The sequence below is a fragment of the Schistocerca serialis genome, chromosome 2 (assembly GCF_023864345.2).
Source record: "Schistocerca serialis cubense isolate TAMUIC-IGC-003099 chromosome 2, iqSchSeri2.2, whole genome shotgun sequence".
NCBI classification, from domain to species: domain Eukaryota; kingdom Metazoa; phylum Arthropoda; class Insecta; order Orthoptera; family Acrididae; genus Schistocerca; species Schistocerca serialis.
The window spans coordinates 927,302,186-927,319,195 of NC_064639.1; the positions used below are offsets into that span (position 1 = coordinate 927,302,186).

Consider the following 17,010-nt stretch of genomic DNA (forward strand, 5'->3'; position numbering starts at 1 on the left):
TCCAGTGACAAATTTCGTATGACACGCCATACGATTGTAATTCCACTAACAAAAGTTGGTGTGGAGCAGAGTAAATTTTATCAGAAATCTAGAAATATTGCAAAGGGTTCAAATGGCTCTAAGCACTATGAGGTCATCAGTCTCCTAGACTTAGAAATTCCTAAACCTAACTAATGTAAAGACATCACAGGATTCGAAACTGCGATCGTAGCAGCAGCGCGGTTCCGGACTGAAGCGCCTAGGCGCTCGGCCACAGAGGCCGGCATGAAATATTTGCATCTAACTGACTGTCCATAAGTTTTAGGGTGTCATGAGAGAAAATCGTGAGTTGAGTTTCACGTCACCCTTTCTTTCCTGTTCCACATTCATATAAATCGAGGGAAAAGTGTTGCTTCTAAGCCCCCGTACGAGCCCGTTCCCATTTTGCTGTCCGGAACCAAGTGGCTGCTACTGTCGCACGTTCGAATCCTGCCTCTGGCATGGATGTGTGTGATGTCCGTAAGTTAGTTAGGTTTAAGTAGTTCTAAGTCTAGGGGACTGATGACCTCAGATGTCCCACAGTGCTTGAGCCATTTGAACCATTTTGAAACCATTTTGCTCTTGTGTCCTTAGACGTGATGAAATTTGGGGGGGGGGGGGGGGGCGGGGGCAGCAGAATCGTTTTGCAATCTTTCGCAAATTGTAGACGGTCCAGTCACATTAATATGTTTTACGTCAGCGCGCAATAATCACTCACTGACGGCAGGAGGCAGCAGTAGCAGTGGAGTATATGTGAAGCAAGCTGGAAGGGGGGGTGGGGGACAGTGGAGTCGTCGTGATGCGGAAACGGAGCGATTTATATGAATTCCAAAAGGGCTGATCATTGGCTTTCGGGCCAAGCATTTCCGAAAAGGCTAAGTTTGTAAACAGTTCGCGTGACGCCGTCATCAAAGTATCCGCGCATGACAGAATGTCGCTGTCGAAAACCGGCACCGAGGCAACTGCAGTTCATCAAGGGGCAAAGATGACAGGGGTGACCGATTGCTACGGAGATGTGTACGGGCGAATAGACATGCAGCTGTTGAGCAGCCCAGACGAACCAAGGGGCTACCAGCAGTGTCTCCTCAATGACCGTTCAGCGAACTTTGCTGTGTTGGGGCCTCCAATGTAAGAGCCTCCGCAGCAGGCGCCTGGTTCGTGCAACCAGGCTGCCTGCTGTTCATCGGCGACGAAATCTGGAATTTCCACACTAATACGTCAACTGGACGTCCACTGAGTGGCTACAGCTGGCCTTTTCAAGTGAATAACGTTTTTTGCCCCATCTTTTAGATGGCATTTGGCGTTTACGACACTGCAACAGTCTTCGGATGGATGCAGGCCGGAAGAGAGAGCGTTATCTTTTGGGGGATTGTTTTCTTGGCATTCCCTGGGTGATCACGAGACTCTGGATGGCAGAATGGACCAACACAAGTTGACATTTATACACTACTGGCCATTAAAATTGCTACAACACGAAGATGACGTGCTACAGACGCGAAATTTAACAGACAGGAAGAAGATGCTGTGATATGCAAATGATTAGCTTTTCAGAGCATTCACACAAGGTGGCGCCGCTGGTGACACCTACAACGTGCTGACATGAGGAAAGTTTCCAACCGATTTCTCATACGCAAACAGTACCATCACGTTTCCGACTGATAAAGGTCGGATTGTAGCCTATCGCGATTGCGATTTATCGTATCGCGACACTGCTGCTAGCGTTGGTCGAGATCCAGTGGCTGTTAGCAAAATATGGAATCGGTGTGTTCAGGAGGGTAATACGGAACGCCGTGCTGGATCCCAACGGCCTCGTATCACTAGCAGACGACATGACAGGCATCTTATCCGCATGGCTGTAACGGATCGTGCAGCCACGTCTCGATCCCTGAGTCAACAGATGGGGACGTTTGCAAGACAACAACCATCTGCACGAACAGTTGACGACGTTTGCACGAGCATGGACTATCAGCTCGGAGACCATGGCTGCGGTTACCCTTGACGCTGCGTCACAGACAGGAGCGCCTGCGATGGTGTACTCAACGACGAACCTGGGTGCACGAATGGCATAAACGTCATTTTTTCGGATGAATCCAGGTTCTGTTTACAGCATCATGATGGTCGTATCCGTGTTTGGCGACATCGCGCTGAACGCGCATTGGAAGCTTGTAGTCGTCATCCCCATACTGGCGTATCACCCCGCGTGATGGTATGGGGTGCCATTGGTTACACGTCTCGGTCACCTCTTGTTCGCATTGAGGGCACTTTGAACAGTGGACGTTATATTTCAGATGTGTTACGACCCGTGGCTCTACCCTTCATTCGATCCCTGCGAAATCCTACATTTCATCATGATAATGCACGACCGCATGTTGCAGGTCCTGTACGGGCCTTTTTGGATACAGAAAATGTTCGACTGCTGCCCTGGTCAGCACATTCTCCAGGTCTCTCACCTACTGAAAACGACTGGTCAATGGTGGCCGAGCAACTGGCTCGTCACAATAGGCCAGTCACTACTCTTGATGAGCTGTGGTATTGTGTTGAAGCTGCATGGGTAGCTGTACCTGTACACACCATCCAAGCTCTGTTTGACTCTAGGGCCAGGCGTATCAAGGCCGTTATTACAGCCAGAGGTGGTTGTTGTGGGTACTGATTTCTCAGGATCTGTGCACCCAAATTTCGTGAAAATGTAATCACATGTCAGTTCTAGTATAATATATTTGTCCAATGAATATCCGTTTATCATATTCATTTCTTCTTGGTGTAGCAATTTTAATGGCCAGTAGTTTACTTTAGGATCGTGTCAACCTCTGCATTTTGTTTTTCCTCAGCATGATGCCAACTACCAGCAGGGCAGTGCAGCGTGTCAAACAGCTCGCAGTTTACGCGCGTGGTTCGAAGAGCTCCAGGATGAGTTTACCTTATTCCTCTGATCACAGAACCCCCTCGGATTCAATCCAGTTGAGAATCTGTGGGACCGTTACGATCAGGACCACCATGGATCATGAACTGTGAAACTTAGTACCGTCCAGAATCTCACTGTGTTTCTTCCTGCACGTCTGCGCTTTAAAAGGTGGTTACTCAGCCTTCTGACAGCGGTTACATTAATGCGATTCGACCGTGTTGCTCTGTACACTTCCTCAACAACGTTTCACAAAATAATGATCCTTTTCCCTCGAAGGAGCCTTTTCTTATCCCTGTTAAGACCACCGGTAACAAATTAAACAGCACGCCTCTGAATGGCTTCAATGTATTGCTTTAATTCGAGCTGGGCAGGTCCCAAGCAATCGATCAGTGGCCAAGAATGCTGCAGTTTCCCACAACTCTCCATACAAACCACAGTATTTCATACGCCTGACCTTACGCGCTCCTTGCAGCTAGTATCATTTCACGACGTTGCGCCCTCATATTTAATCTACGTGACTCAGTAAAGTAGCATACCTTTAATACTGTTACAGTTCATGAATGTTTCTCCTGCCAGTCTACATTAACTTATACTTATCCAGTTTCAAAGAAAGGTAAAATTCATCGCACCATACGGAAGATCCGTCCAAGTTATCCTGATGCCCCCTAATGACTCTCAAAGACTATTTCCCGTAGACTTCAGCGTCATCAGTAAACGTCTCAAAATGGTGCTCCCCCTATCCGCCAGATAGTTTACGTTTCTCTTCCCTACAAAAGGAGAGGCTACATCACACTACCATGTGAAACTCACAACATTGCTTTTGTCATTGATGAACACTCGCTTTCCAGGCAAAGTACTGGGTTCCATTACTTAAAAAGTCTTGGAGCCAGACTCATACTTGAGAATCGCTTCTTTGTTAATAATCTACAGTCCGACAGAACGTCGAACCTTTTCAACCAAATCTGAAACCTGCTTGTTAGCCTGCATCCGTGGGAATGAGGATTTTCTGTGAGAAAAGATTAGGTTGCCTTTCATTCACAGCAACAGAAACACAGCACTGCTCTGAACAATCTCTGACCACAGCCATACGTATCTGATAGTTTACAACAAGTCAGAGGAAGGCCTCAACCGCGTGTGCACCTCTTACCCCCAACGCTCATTTCCTGAGGGCTGTAAGGTAACGAGGTGACAACATTTTGCAAGTAAACTGCAATCTTGGGTTGTTCTTTGAGCTGACATATCCGGCTGTGGCTCCTGCACGGGGAGGACGTCTGTACGTCCAGAGAAAGCTGCACCCCTTGACAACACAATACTACTTGCCTCCTCTTATACAGAAATGTCTGACTCTCATAACATCTAACGGTCAAATACGCATTATATACGGCTGTACAGGTATCGTAACTGACGCCGTGTGTAGGAAACGTGATCTCTTTTGTTATAATAAATGAATTAATACTTCTGGCTGCAGCCTTGAGCTGCAAATTACAACTACGATGAGGTGCTTTTTTCCTCGAAGGAGTTGTAACAAAACGGGCTCCACTCTCCTCACCGCCACCCCTTCACTGATGTGTCGCTCACATCGACACAGGGAAGTCACTGATCAATGTTTACAGAACTTTACTGACCAAGGAAAGAAAATGTCAGCTTCGAATCACAATTACAGTGTCCCACAGGTATGAGGACTTGACAGTGTGATGATTCCAGATTTTGATAAAGTAACACGATTAGGATATTCATAGACAAATACACTTGTATGGAAAATATATTTTTTTTCATACAATATCACAAACAATATGACAGCATACAACCACTTAAAAGCTCTCTTTGCGCATTTAATAGTATTCATATGTTGGATGATTTTAATAGAACCAGGAGTAGCTCGGTATCTACAGACACTGTTACGATATTTCATCAAGAATATTGTATATTCCGTGAAGTTTCGGGATTACAGCCGGATCATGTTGACTTCTTGTCACAATATTTCGGCTGACAACCGTCCGCCCATCTTCAGGTGAGTTTCCGCCACTGTGGTGGATGGTTCAAATGGTTCTGAGCACTATGGGACTCAACTGCTGTGGTCATAAGTCCCCTAGAACTTAGAACTACTTAAACCTAACTAACCTAAGGACATCACACACATCCATGCCCGAGGCAGGATTCGAACCTGCGACCGTAGCGGTCGTGCGGTTCCAGACTGTAGCGCCTTTAACCGCTCGGCCACTCCGGCCGGCACTGTGGTGGAAACTCACCTGAAGATGGGTGGACGGTTGCCAGCCTAAAATATTGTGGCAAGTAGTCAACATGATTCGGCTGCAATCCCGAACCCTCATAGAATACTCAGTACTCCTGGAAACTTGAAGAATCACAAGAATACTATACATTCTAAAAATATACCAACGACGGAGTTATTTAATGTTTGTGCTTTTGTTATCAATTACGATGTTTACGTGTTGTCGATCGAGGCCTTTCATCACGTCACTCCTATGTGCAATCTCATCACTTACTATTTAGCTGAACACTCTTCCAGTATTTAATATAACGATTGTACAATTATTACAGCATATGGGATTGCAGTCGCTCTTAAAGTGAGCCCCAGATCTAGCATTACCAGCTCACTGCCTGTGCTAGAACAATATGTTCATGTGATATTCACCCTAGGTAACTAATGTCAAAACTGTCATCATAACAGAATACTGCCTTCTCAATTACGATGTTTACGTGTTGTTGCTCAAGGTCTAGGTGAAATTTCATCACGTCACGCCTATGTGCAATCTCATCATCTACTATTTAGCTGAACACTCTTCCCATTACAGCATATGAGACTGAAATCGCTCTTAAAGTGAGACCCACATCTAGCATTACCAGCTCACTGTCTGTGCTAGAACAACATGTTCACGTGATATCTACCCTAGATGGATAATGTCAAAAATACCATCATGTAACAGAATACGGCTAGTGTCGACATCATCATAATGTTAAGAAACATTTTTACCAAAAATCCTTAAGACCAATTTTGGTTATGGTTTTTAAGAATTGTTATAAAATGGATAAAAAATTACAAATGGTATAAAACGGTTTTTATGTATGAATTATGTTTTTTTGATGTTGGACACGATTTCACAGAGAGTTTTTTAGAACTGCAGAATACTGATTTGGCGTATATATTATGATAATAATTTAGGCGTATGTAATTATATGGGATAGTAGCCTTAGTGCAATGTACCACCATTCTGCGATCTGTTATACACTCCTGGAAATTGAAATAAGAACACCGTGAATTCATTGTCCCAGGAAGGGGAAACTTTATTGACACATTCCTGGGGTCAGATACATCACATGATCACACTGACAGAACCACAGACACATAGACACAGGCAACAGAGCATGCACAATGTCGGCATTAGTACAGTGTATATCCACCTTTCGCAGCAATGCAGGCTGCTATTCTCCCATGGAGACGATCGTAGAGATGCTGGATGTAGTCCTGTGGAACGGCTTGCCATGCCATTTCCACCTGGCGCCTCAGTTGGACCAGCGTTCGTGCTGGACGTGCAGACCGCGTGAGACGACGCTTCATCCAGTCCCAAACATGCTCAATGGGGGACAGATCCGGAGATCTTGCTGGCCAGGGTAGTTGACTTACACCTTCTAGAGCACGTTGGGTGGCACGGGATACATGCGGACGTGCATTGTCCTGTTGGAACAGCAAGTTCCCTTGCCGGTCTAGGAATGGTAGAACGATGGGTTCGATGACGGTTTGGATGTACCGTGCACTATTCAGTGTCCCCTCGACGATCACCAGTGGTGTACGGCCAGTGTAGGAGATCGCTCCCCACACCATTATGCCGGGTGTTGGCCCTGTGTGCCTCGGTCGTATGCAGTCCTGATTATGGCGCTCACCTGCACGGCGCCAAACACGCATACGACCATCATTGGCACCAAGGTAGAAGCGACTCTCATCGCTGAAGACGACACGTCTCCATTCGTCGCCCCATTCACGCCCGTCGCGACACCACTGGAGGCGGGCTGCACGATGTTGGGGCGTGAGCGGAAGACGGCCTAACGGTGTGCGGGACCGTAGCCCAGCTTCATGGAGACGGTTGCGAATGGTCCTCGCCGATACTCCAGGAGCAACAGTGTCCCTAATTTGCTGGGAAGTGGCGGTGCGGTCCCCTACGGCACTGCGTAGGATCCTACGGTCTTGGCGTGCATCCGTGCGTCGCTGCGGTCCGGTCCCAGGTCGACGGGCACGTGCACCTTCCGCCGACCACTGGCGACAACATCGATGTACTGTGGAGACCTCGCGCCCCACGTGTTGAGCAATTCGGCGGTACGTCCACCCGGCCTCCCGCATGCCCACTATACGCCCTCGCTCAAAGTCCGTCAACTGCACATACGGTTCACGTCCACGCTGTCGCGGCATGCTACAAGTGTTAAAGACTGCGATGGAGCTCCGTATGCCACGGCAAACTGGCTGACACTGACGGCGGCGGTGCACAAATGCTGCGCAGCTAGCGCCATTCGACGGCCAACACCGCGGTTCCTGGTGTGTCCGCTGTGCCGTGCGTGTGATCATTGCTTGTACAGCCCTCTCGCAGTGTCCGGAGCAAGTATGGTGGGTCTGACACACCGGTGTCAATGTGTTCTTTTTTCCATTTCCAGGAGTGTATATCGCTAAGAATGTTTATGCTGGGAGCTCTTAGTTGTAAAGTAGTGACGAATGTCACTGCTTGTAATCGATGCAACATCATTTATGTGCGTAGCTGTTATTTTAAAACTAACTTGCCGACATATAGTAATAGCTCTCGACATCAACACGGGTATACATCGCATAGCACCAGTTATTGTACTGAAGGAGAAGACTGTGCAGTCTTGTAAACATAGGTACGTTGTTATTCGACGTATTACAAATCTTGGACAGAATTGTGTATGCTGTTACGTTACTTGCTGTAGCCTGCCATTTTCATTTCCATCTTTTGCAGATCCGAAGATGGCAACAGTTGTTGTTGTTGTTGTTGTTGTTGTGGTCTTCAATCCTGAGACTGGTTTTATGCAGCTCTCCATGCTACCCTATCCTATGCAAGCTTCTTCATCTCCAAGTACTTACTGCAACCTACATCCTTCTGAATCTGCTTAGTCTATAGAGAAATGCCAAAACTGGTTATCTATATGATTAAGTGATTTCAGCGATCGTGGCAGTTACTTGACCACTTCCATTCAAGTGGGACTGAGTACATTCACGGCTGTTTACTAGTAAATGGTGTGCGTCCACTCACCGGCGTGCTCCTGAGCATGTAGCCGACGATGCCGATGCGCCGGCCGCCCCTCTCGATCACCACGGACTTGTTGAACTTGCCGGTGAGGCGCGGCTCCTGCGATATGTCCAGGTTGGCCACCACCATCGGGAAGTTGATGTTGTCCAGGAAGGGCACCAGGCCGGCGATCTTGTCGTCGAACTCGTGGTTGCCCAGCGTCTGTGGGAAGGGGGAAGCGTCTCAGCGAGGAAACAACTACGGCGAGCACGACAGTCCAGTGACATACTTAGAGCTCTGCACCAAAATAGGACGATGGCAGCAGCTCCTACATACATCGTAAAAGGGTAACAATTGATCAGCTTATTCTCAGAAGGGAACACTAAGATTTTGTGGTCACAGATTTACTTCAAACTTTGTACGTGTTTAATGGTCCGTTAGGAGAAAACAATGTGCAAGTAGTAAGGCTTACAATGTAGGTGAAGTTTTACGCTTTAATGACGTACCGGTGCGTTGCCGCCATGAGCACGAGCTGGCACCGTCATGAGGTCACCGTTCAAGCTCCATACGCAACACAAGTCATACTACATCTGGAAGGTAATATGATGAAAATACACGTTTATTTGCATGAAATTTTATTGACTTTCCAATGTTATTTGACCCTTTACTAATTTCATTGTTATAAATATGTGCCAACTTCTTTTCTATAGGCGAGTAAAATCTTTATCAAGTGCCTTGAGGCTTGTTCATATCTGCTTGACAATGAACGCGAAATTGCTTCGCGTGAAGGTGCTATTGAAATACATTCAATCGTGCATTGCCAATTTTCGGCACCGATATTCACGTAAGTATCATGCTGCACCCAAATTATCGGAAGAAAGAGAAATTTTTCAAAACTTCAGCGAACTTTGTTTTTCCTTAGAAACTCTCAAGACTTCCTATACATGCGGGAAAATTGCACTCATTCGATATAGCAAATGCCGTTATAATTGACGTTTTTAGTGTCTTAATAACAAGTATCATAATGCAACTTGTAGAGTCGAAATCACATCCGAGGATTAATCGTACGTCATCTTCATATTCTGCCATCGTGTTATTCTTTGTATTACTGAATAAAGTTATTTACACCTTTATTTATCGATGTTTGGCTTGGGCTTTCCAAGCCCGTCCCTCGTCCTTGAAATCTGTGTCTGCAGATCGAAGCGTCCAGGTGGAATGCAATTATCGGAAATCACTAAAGGCATTCATTTTCAGGAAATCTTTATGGGTTTTGTCGTTTACTTGTCGCTAGTTATAAATATATTGTTTGGTGTGATAATAAAAATCAGCAATAACAAGCAAATAACATTGGAAATTCAATAAAAGTTCGTTCAGCTACACTTTTGTTTTGATCATATTACCTTTCAAATGTAATATGTACGAAATAATATGACTAGTGTTGAGTACGGAGCTTGAACGCTAACTGCAGGGCCGCTGTCATCTCGTGCTCAGGATTGCAATGTACCAGTGCATCACTGATGCGTAAAAATTACTTGCAATTTTCTCGAAATCGCCTAAGTAGTACACCTTACTACTTCCACATTTTGTTTTCCTAATCAACTACTAAAAGTGTACAGAGTTGTTGTAAATCCGTGAACCTAACGTCGTGGCCTCCCCTTGTCAATTGTAGACAGACAGCCCAAAACGGTTATGTGAATGACTTTCTGTGGTGAATGGAACCTCTAGTAGGTCAAATTACATAATTGCTAGAATTAAATTATGGAGCGAGACTGAGTGTGGAAGTTAAATGAAGTGACGGTGTGGCATCATTGGCCGGGGGACCCATTTGCGGTTGTTCGGTGGCCTGGTGGATGTCTTTTTGAGGCCACTTCACTTGCGCCTCGGTGCTGAGGAAATGATGATGAGGACAATACAACACCCCTTGAGCAGATAAAAAAAATGTCTCACCCAGGTGGGAATTTAACCATTGCCACCCCTCCCCTACCTGGGAGTCAGCTACTCTGACCGCTCAGCTTTTTCTTTTTTATTTCTTTTTTTGTTCGATATAGTTCGTTGCGTTTGGTTTGGGCGGACGTCACCACAAGACATCCGTTCAAGTTGATCGTTGATTTATTAACTCAGTTTGTTTATTACAGAGAGCAGGCAGCCCTCTGACGGAACACGCTGAGCTACCGTGCCGGCGCTCGGAGGTGGACGAGTGAGCCCACGAGAGGATGGTATAGTGGGGATGCGACGTATCAACAGCCACTGGTCTGCTAGAGGCAGGAGGGTTATTAGTGTGCAAATCGCTTAAGAATTGCACTGCAAGAGTAAGACTCGGCACTATGTTGCACAGTTTTCACAAGCCAAATGCTAGCCGGAAACAGGCACGCCACATTTGGCCATAGCCGAAGATACAGAGCCCGCGACAACAGAGGCCCCACGAGAAGGCAGCCTGTGACATTAAGGTCTTACAAGTGACAGCAGCGGTCTCCGACGGGAGCGAGCAACTGTTTCAGGCGAGTTTAATAATTTTTGCCTGCGCGTTTAAATTCGCGCAAGCTGGCGATAGCAAACGACAAAGTTCAGACCTTTACTGAGTACCTTTTCTATTATACAGGGTGAGCCACCTAACATTACCGCTGGATATATTTCGTAAACCACATCAAATACTGACGAATCGATTCCACAGACCGAACGTGAGGAGAGGGGCTAGTGTAATTGGTTAATACAAACTATTAAAAAATGCACGGAAGTATGTTTTTTAACACAAACCTACGTTTTTTTAAAAGGAACCCCTTTACTTTTGTTAGCACATCTGAAAATATAAACAAATATGTAATCAGTGCCGTTTGTTGCATTGTAAAATGTTTATTACATCCGGATATATTGTAACCTAAAGTTGACGCTTGAGTACCACTCCTCCGCTGTTCGACCGTGTGTATCGGAGAGCATCGAATTACGTAGGGATCCAGAGGGAACGGTGATGGACCTTAGGTACAGAAGAGACTGGAACAGCACATTACGTCCACATGCTAACACCTTTTTATTGGTCTTTTTCACTGACGCACATGTACATTACCATGAGGGGTGAGGTACACGTGCACACGTGGTTTCCGTTTTCAATTACGGAGTGGAATAGAGTGTGTCCCGACATGTCAGGCCAATAGATGTTCAATGTGGTGGCCATCATTTGCTGCACACAATTGCAATCTCTGGCGTAATGAATGTCGTACACGCCGCAGTACATCTGGTGTAATGTCGCCACAGGCTGCCACAATAAGCTGTTTCATATCCTCTGGGGTTGTAGGCATATCGCAGTACACATTCTCCTTTAACGTACCCCACAGAAAGAAGTCCAGAGGTGTAAGATCAGGACAACGGGCTGGCCAATTTATGCGTCCTCCACGTCCTATGAAACGCCCGTCGAACATCCTGTCAAGGGTCAGCCTAGTGTTAATTGCGGAATGTGCAGGTGCACCATCATGCTGATACCACATACGTCGACGCGTTTCCAGTGGGACATTTTCAAGCAACGTTGGCAGATCATTCTGTAGAAACGCGATGTATGTTGCAGTGCTCTCCGATACACACGATCGAACAGCGGAGGAGTGGTACTCAAGCGTCAACTTTAGGTTACAATATATCCGGATGTAATTAACATTTTACAATGCAACAAACGGCACTGATTACGTATTTGTTTATATGTTCAGATGTGCTAACAAAAGTAACGGGGTTCCATTTAAAAAAATGTAGGTTTGTGTTAAAAAACATACTTCCGTGCATTTTTGCATGATTTGTATTAAACAATTACACTAGCCACTCTCCTCACGTTCGGTCTGTGGAATCGATTCGTCAGTCTTTGATGTGGTTTACGAAATATATCCAGCGGTAACGTTAGGTGACTCACCCTGTATACTGATTGCCCGTGGGACGTGCACGGAGGCTAGCGTTCGCAAAGTGCGGCGGACAAGCCGACTAGTGTGACGTCGCAATTTCGTTGGGCGGCCCATATTTCTCGTGGGTCCCGCCCGCTGCCAGCCACGCAAGGACGAGTCCGACGACAATTTCTGCTGTTATCTTGGAACCACCCGATATTCACGGTGTTCCCTGCTTCCCCGCCCCCCCCCCCCCCCACAAAAAAACTTTAGGGACAGATTCCTTATACCAAAACAAGTAAAAAGTGTCCAGTAAACAAGGGGTCTAAAATCCATACATTAAGAGCTACGAGCACTTGTTCAGTGGGAGACATGTTTCACACTAGCGAATATGAACAAGTGCTCGTAGCTCTTAATGTATGGATTTTAGACCCCTTGTTTACTGGACATTCTTTTTCTTGTTTTTGTCAATACTTCCTCCTCCTAAAATATGGAAACCAAATACCTTGCAGTAGAAGAGACCTGTTTTGTAGTATCGTAGGTAACCAAGTACTAATACCTCTTAAGGTATGCATCTTAGAGCCCATGTTATGTAGACTTTTTTACTTATTTCTGTATAAGGAACCTGTCGCTAAGGTTTGTCGATGTTTTTGTAGACACACTGTACATGTTACTCTGTGGCTGCTGTTACACTGCTCCATGCTTCCAGCAAACGCGTAACATTTGTGCGAGAACCATCGGATGCGTTTGAGAATTGCAACAGTTGAATTTTGTTTTTACGTTTGTGTGTCTTCTCATATCAGAGTACAAACCACAAACTAATGTAAACACAAATTTCGCACGTGTCACACTTAGAAAATACTGACTGTACTAAAAATGAGATTTGCGTTTTTTGGGAATATCTGCGTAAAACACACGAAACTGCGTTCTGTTTGGTATTTAAAGTTCGTACGTGTCCATGCAAGTAAACCAGAAACCAGGCAGAATAGTTCAAGTGTACAGTTCTACATAGAAGGTTATGTATCGTATTGTTTATTAAAGTTCATAACTAGGTGCTATAAATGCAAAGCACTTGGTGCCAGTGGTGATGAGTCTTCTGCAAGTGGGACAAACCTCAACACTTTCTCGTATTTACTCAATCTGTGCACGTGTGCTTGAAGCAACAATCTGATTAAATATTTCCAAATGTCGTTGAAGAATAGCAATTATTTCAATAAGTTTTGACTCTGAAAGCTCGTTTCTAAACAATGGTCACAGAGAAATGGTCAGTTTCTGAAACCGACAGTTGCCTATATTCGCTTTTCCCAAGGCATTAAAGTTTAATAAGTTGTACCACTTTAAGCTTTTTTATGGTTTTGCTGAAATATATTGTTTAAATGTGTAACATATTATTTAAATGTGTAAACCATTCTCTTAGACACATATGCCACAAGCTTCTAAAATATCCTACAATTTAAAAGTTGTAGCACAATAGGCGGAGAGATGTAAAGTGGCATAATTTACAAGCAGGTCTTCTACCCTGTACCACCAAAATTTTTCTTAACTTTAGCAAGAAAGACAGACATTTAGTATGACTCATTTTTTAAATTTTTACGAAATTAGCAAACAAATTTGAGTCCTCCCTACATGTTCAGTATGTAAAATATAAGACTCCATTTTTCAACATTAGATATTTTTTCAGGGTTTCAGCTATCACAATATATATTTTTTCGCACACCGCGTATGGAGCCCCAAATGACATTCCATTCGAGGAATTTAATCATTTCTTCCTCCGGTCAACTTCGCTAATCTTACATAACCAGTTTGAAACGAACTGCCACTTTTGTTCTTTCAGTTTTAGTTTTGTTAGGCCTACTTCTGTTTTCCTCGGATTCTTTCTCAAAAGTGAAACCTCCTGTAAGGACGATCGTCGTCGAAGATGAAATAGACTCACAGAAACTGAATACTTCTTGCACCTACCTTATTTGCGGAAGAAACTGTGACAGAATGTCATACCTGGACCTGTTGGAAAGTTAGTTGTTTCTTCATCTTCACGAAGATTCCAATGATTTCCTTTTTATGCCTCACATTTACCTAGAGGTGCAGCGTTACCTTAACAATATCACACAACGTTGGCCGGGAAGAGGTGAGAACAAGATCTTGTTCATTGTTTTGGGCCTCCCACGTCACAAGATCCCACAACTTGCAAATTCCTTGTGTGGAGATGTGTAAAAGACAGAGACTTTGTCCCACCTATGGCAGCTATTCTTCAAGAGCTGACAAATCGAATTGTTGAAGCTGTCGATTCAATAAATAGGGACCTGTTGATTCGTGTGTGGAATGCAAAAGGACTACCGGTTTGATGTGTCTCGAACAAAGCATGGCGCTCACACTGAGTGTATGGTATGGTGTCTGCATGAACACAAAACTTTGAACCTTCCTTTATCCATTTGACACCTGCTATGTGTTTCTACCTTTCACAGTTTGTCTGCAATAAACAACTGAAATCTGTTCTTTCTTTTTGAATCACCCTGTACATTAAAGTAAGCTCATAGAGCGCACATTTCACAAAAGCTCGAACATGAGTCAAGTAGTCTCCTTGAAAGTAAGTTGAGTTCAAACTAATATTGCTGAAGTTGGTTTTAGTTTATGTTTCCCTTTCTCAGTACCTCTACAGCGTAATCTAATAGGCGTGAAGTGCGCAATAAATGACGGTTATAGGTATGCACATAAAATTTTATACCGAAAACCGCACACTGAACTGCTAGTGGATCAATGCCTGCTACCCAGGCTGCAAGGTTACTATACCTGCATCAGAATAAAAAATTAACTGGCAGTATAGCGTGTGAGGAGGGGATACTGTCGTTTCAAGTTACGTGCAAGCGCAATACGACTACGTTAGTTGCAGCAGCTATTCGGTTCTTTACTGAGCACTTTCATACGATCCCCGTTGACGTGAGCTATTCGGAACGATTTGCAGCATATCAACAGACGTATTACTTTGCTAAGCAGTTGCATAACTTCACACATTCAGTAAAGGAAACTTAAAGGACTGAACAATAAAACGTATAAGCAAAAATCACAAGAATTACGTTTCTTTAAAGTCAGTACCGCCATTAGACTGTTGTTTATTTACAGTGTTACATTTACACTTACACAATCATGATTTCGGCTTCAATGTGGCATTATCAAGTGTTTCCTGAAAGCTGGTTAGACAATAACAGTGAAATGCATAGCAAGTGATATAACTGTATAACAATCCATATTTGTAATACTTACCTACAAGTGTTATAAATTGCCTAAGATGGCATACTGTCGGATTAAAATATGCTATTAGACACATTGTCTAAGAATCGATATTTCTGGCAGAGCCTACTGCTTTGTTTCATTAATGAGTACACCATCTTGGCTGAATGGCCGTTGGCTAAGTGTCAAATTGTCTTGATCAAATAAATTCCTGTTACAAGCAGGTAACTTTTTTTTTTAGTCTTTGGACTCAGTGTCTGGTACGATAGGAAAGGTACATCATAAATATCGCTTCAAACCTCACTGGTTAATTAATGAGTGAGTAGAATAAGTAATTGCACTGTATTCTATTAACTTTGAATTGAGTCAAAATTATACAACTTAGAGTTGGCCATGTGTTAATTTACGTACAAAGCTGTATATTTACCTACTAAAATGTACTTTAAACAACATCAATGACTATATGGACTTTTATATTTACGGATGCAGCGAATATTATCGAGAGGTTTGTTACTGTTTAGCCGGGCGCGGTGGTCTCGCGGTTCTAGGCGCACAGTCCGGAACCGTGCGACTGCTACGGTCGCAGGTTCGAATCCTGCCTCGGGCATGGATGTGTGTGATGTCCTTAGGTTAGTTAGGTTTACGTAGTTCTAAGTTCTAGGGGACTGATGACCACAGCAGTTGAGTCCCATAGTGCTCAGAGCCATTTGAACCATTTTGTTACTGTTTATGTTTATGAGCAGGCAACTTCATTATATACTAAGATAAACAGGTACCGCAAAGATGTAACAACCAGCAAAGAAAATAAATTGTCCCTAACCTTTCCTATCCTACCGGACACTGAGTCCAAAGACTAGAATTTCTTTGATCAAGACAATTTGACAGCCAATTGTCATTCAGTCAAGATGGTGTACTCAATAATGAAACAAAGCAGTAGGCTCTGTCAGAAATATCGACTCTTAGACAATGTATCTAATAGTATATTTTAATCCGACAGTATGCCATTTAGGCAATTTATAACACTTGTAAGTAAACATTACACATACGGATTGTTCGACGGTTATATCACCTGTTGTATATTTCACTGTTATTGTCTAACCTGCTTTCATAAAACACTTGGTAATGGCACTTTGAAGCCGAAATCATGACTGTGTAAGTGTAAATGTAACACTGTAAATAAGCAACAGTCTAATGGCGGTACTGACTTTAAAGAAATATGTTAGGACTGTGGCCCCGCATTATGAAAAAATTATTACAAGAATTACGTTTGTAATTGTCGTCCGCTGCTGACGTAACCGATAATGTTCGCACAAGCGACTGGCTTTTAACAACCTGTTGGCTGTTCGGATGTTTTTTCTTTCCTGCTTTTCCAATCGATTGAAACAACCAAACGAACTAGTCTCTGCTGCCGAATCATCTACGTGAACGTTCTTCACTCACTCTCCCCGTTTGAGTGTTTTCACTAAATATGAGACAACCAAAGTAGGCATGTCTCTGACGATTACGTCAGTTGTAGGAAAGTTCTCACTCGGCCTCCGGGTTTGAGTGGTTTCACTTACGTTCTAGTTCTGCCTTTACGGTTACACATGAACCTTGACTACGATTCCCATCTTTTTTTTATGGAAAAATGTATTTTATTGCAAAGAGAGGTAAATAACAGGTGCATTTCTATAAATGAAGTATTTTCTAAATAATTTACACATTTACTTTAATACGAATTTTTCATACATCCGACATCAAATAACAACTTTTGGTT

At 43.9% G+C, this 17,010-nt stretch overlaps 1 protein-coding gene across 1 annotated transcript in view; it reads right to left on the reverse strand.

Moving 5' to 3' along the window:
* LOC126458298 (apyrase) overlaps positions 1-17,010 on the reverse strand; it is a 171,865-nt gene that overhangs the window by 77,036 nt on the left and 77,819 nt on the right. The window contains exon 2 of the mRNA XM_050095242.1: positions 8,197-8,394. Coding sequence (XP_049951199.1) covers positions 8,197-8,394 — 198 coding nt within the window. The remainder of the gene's footprint in view (positions 1-8,196; positions 8,395-17,010) is intronic.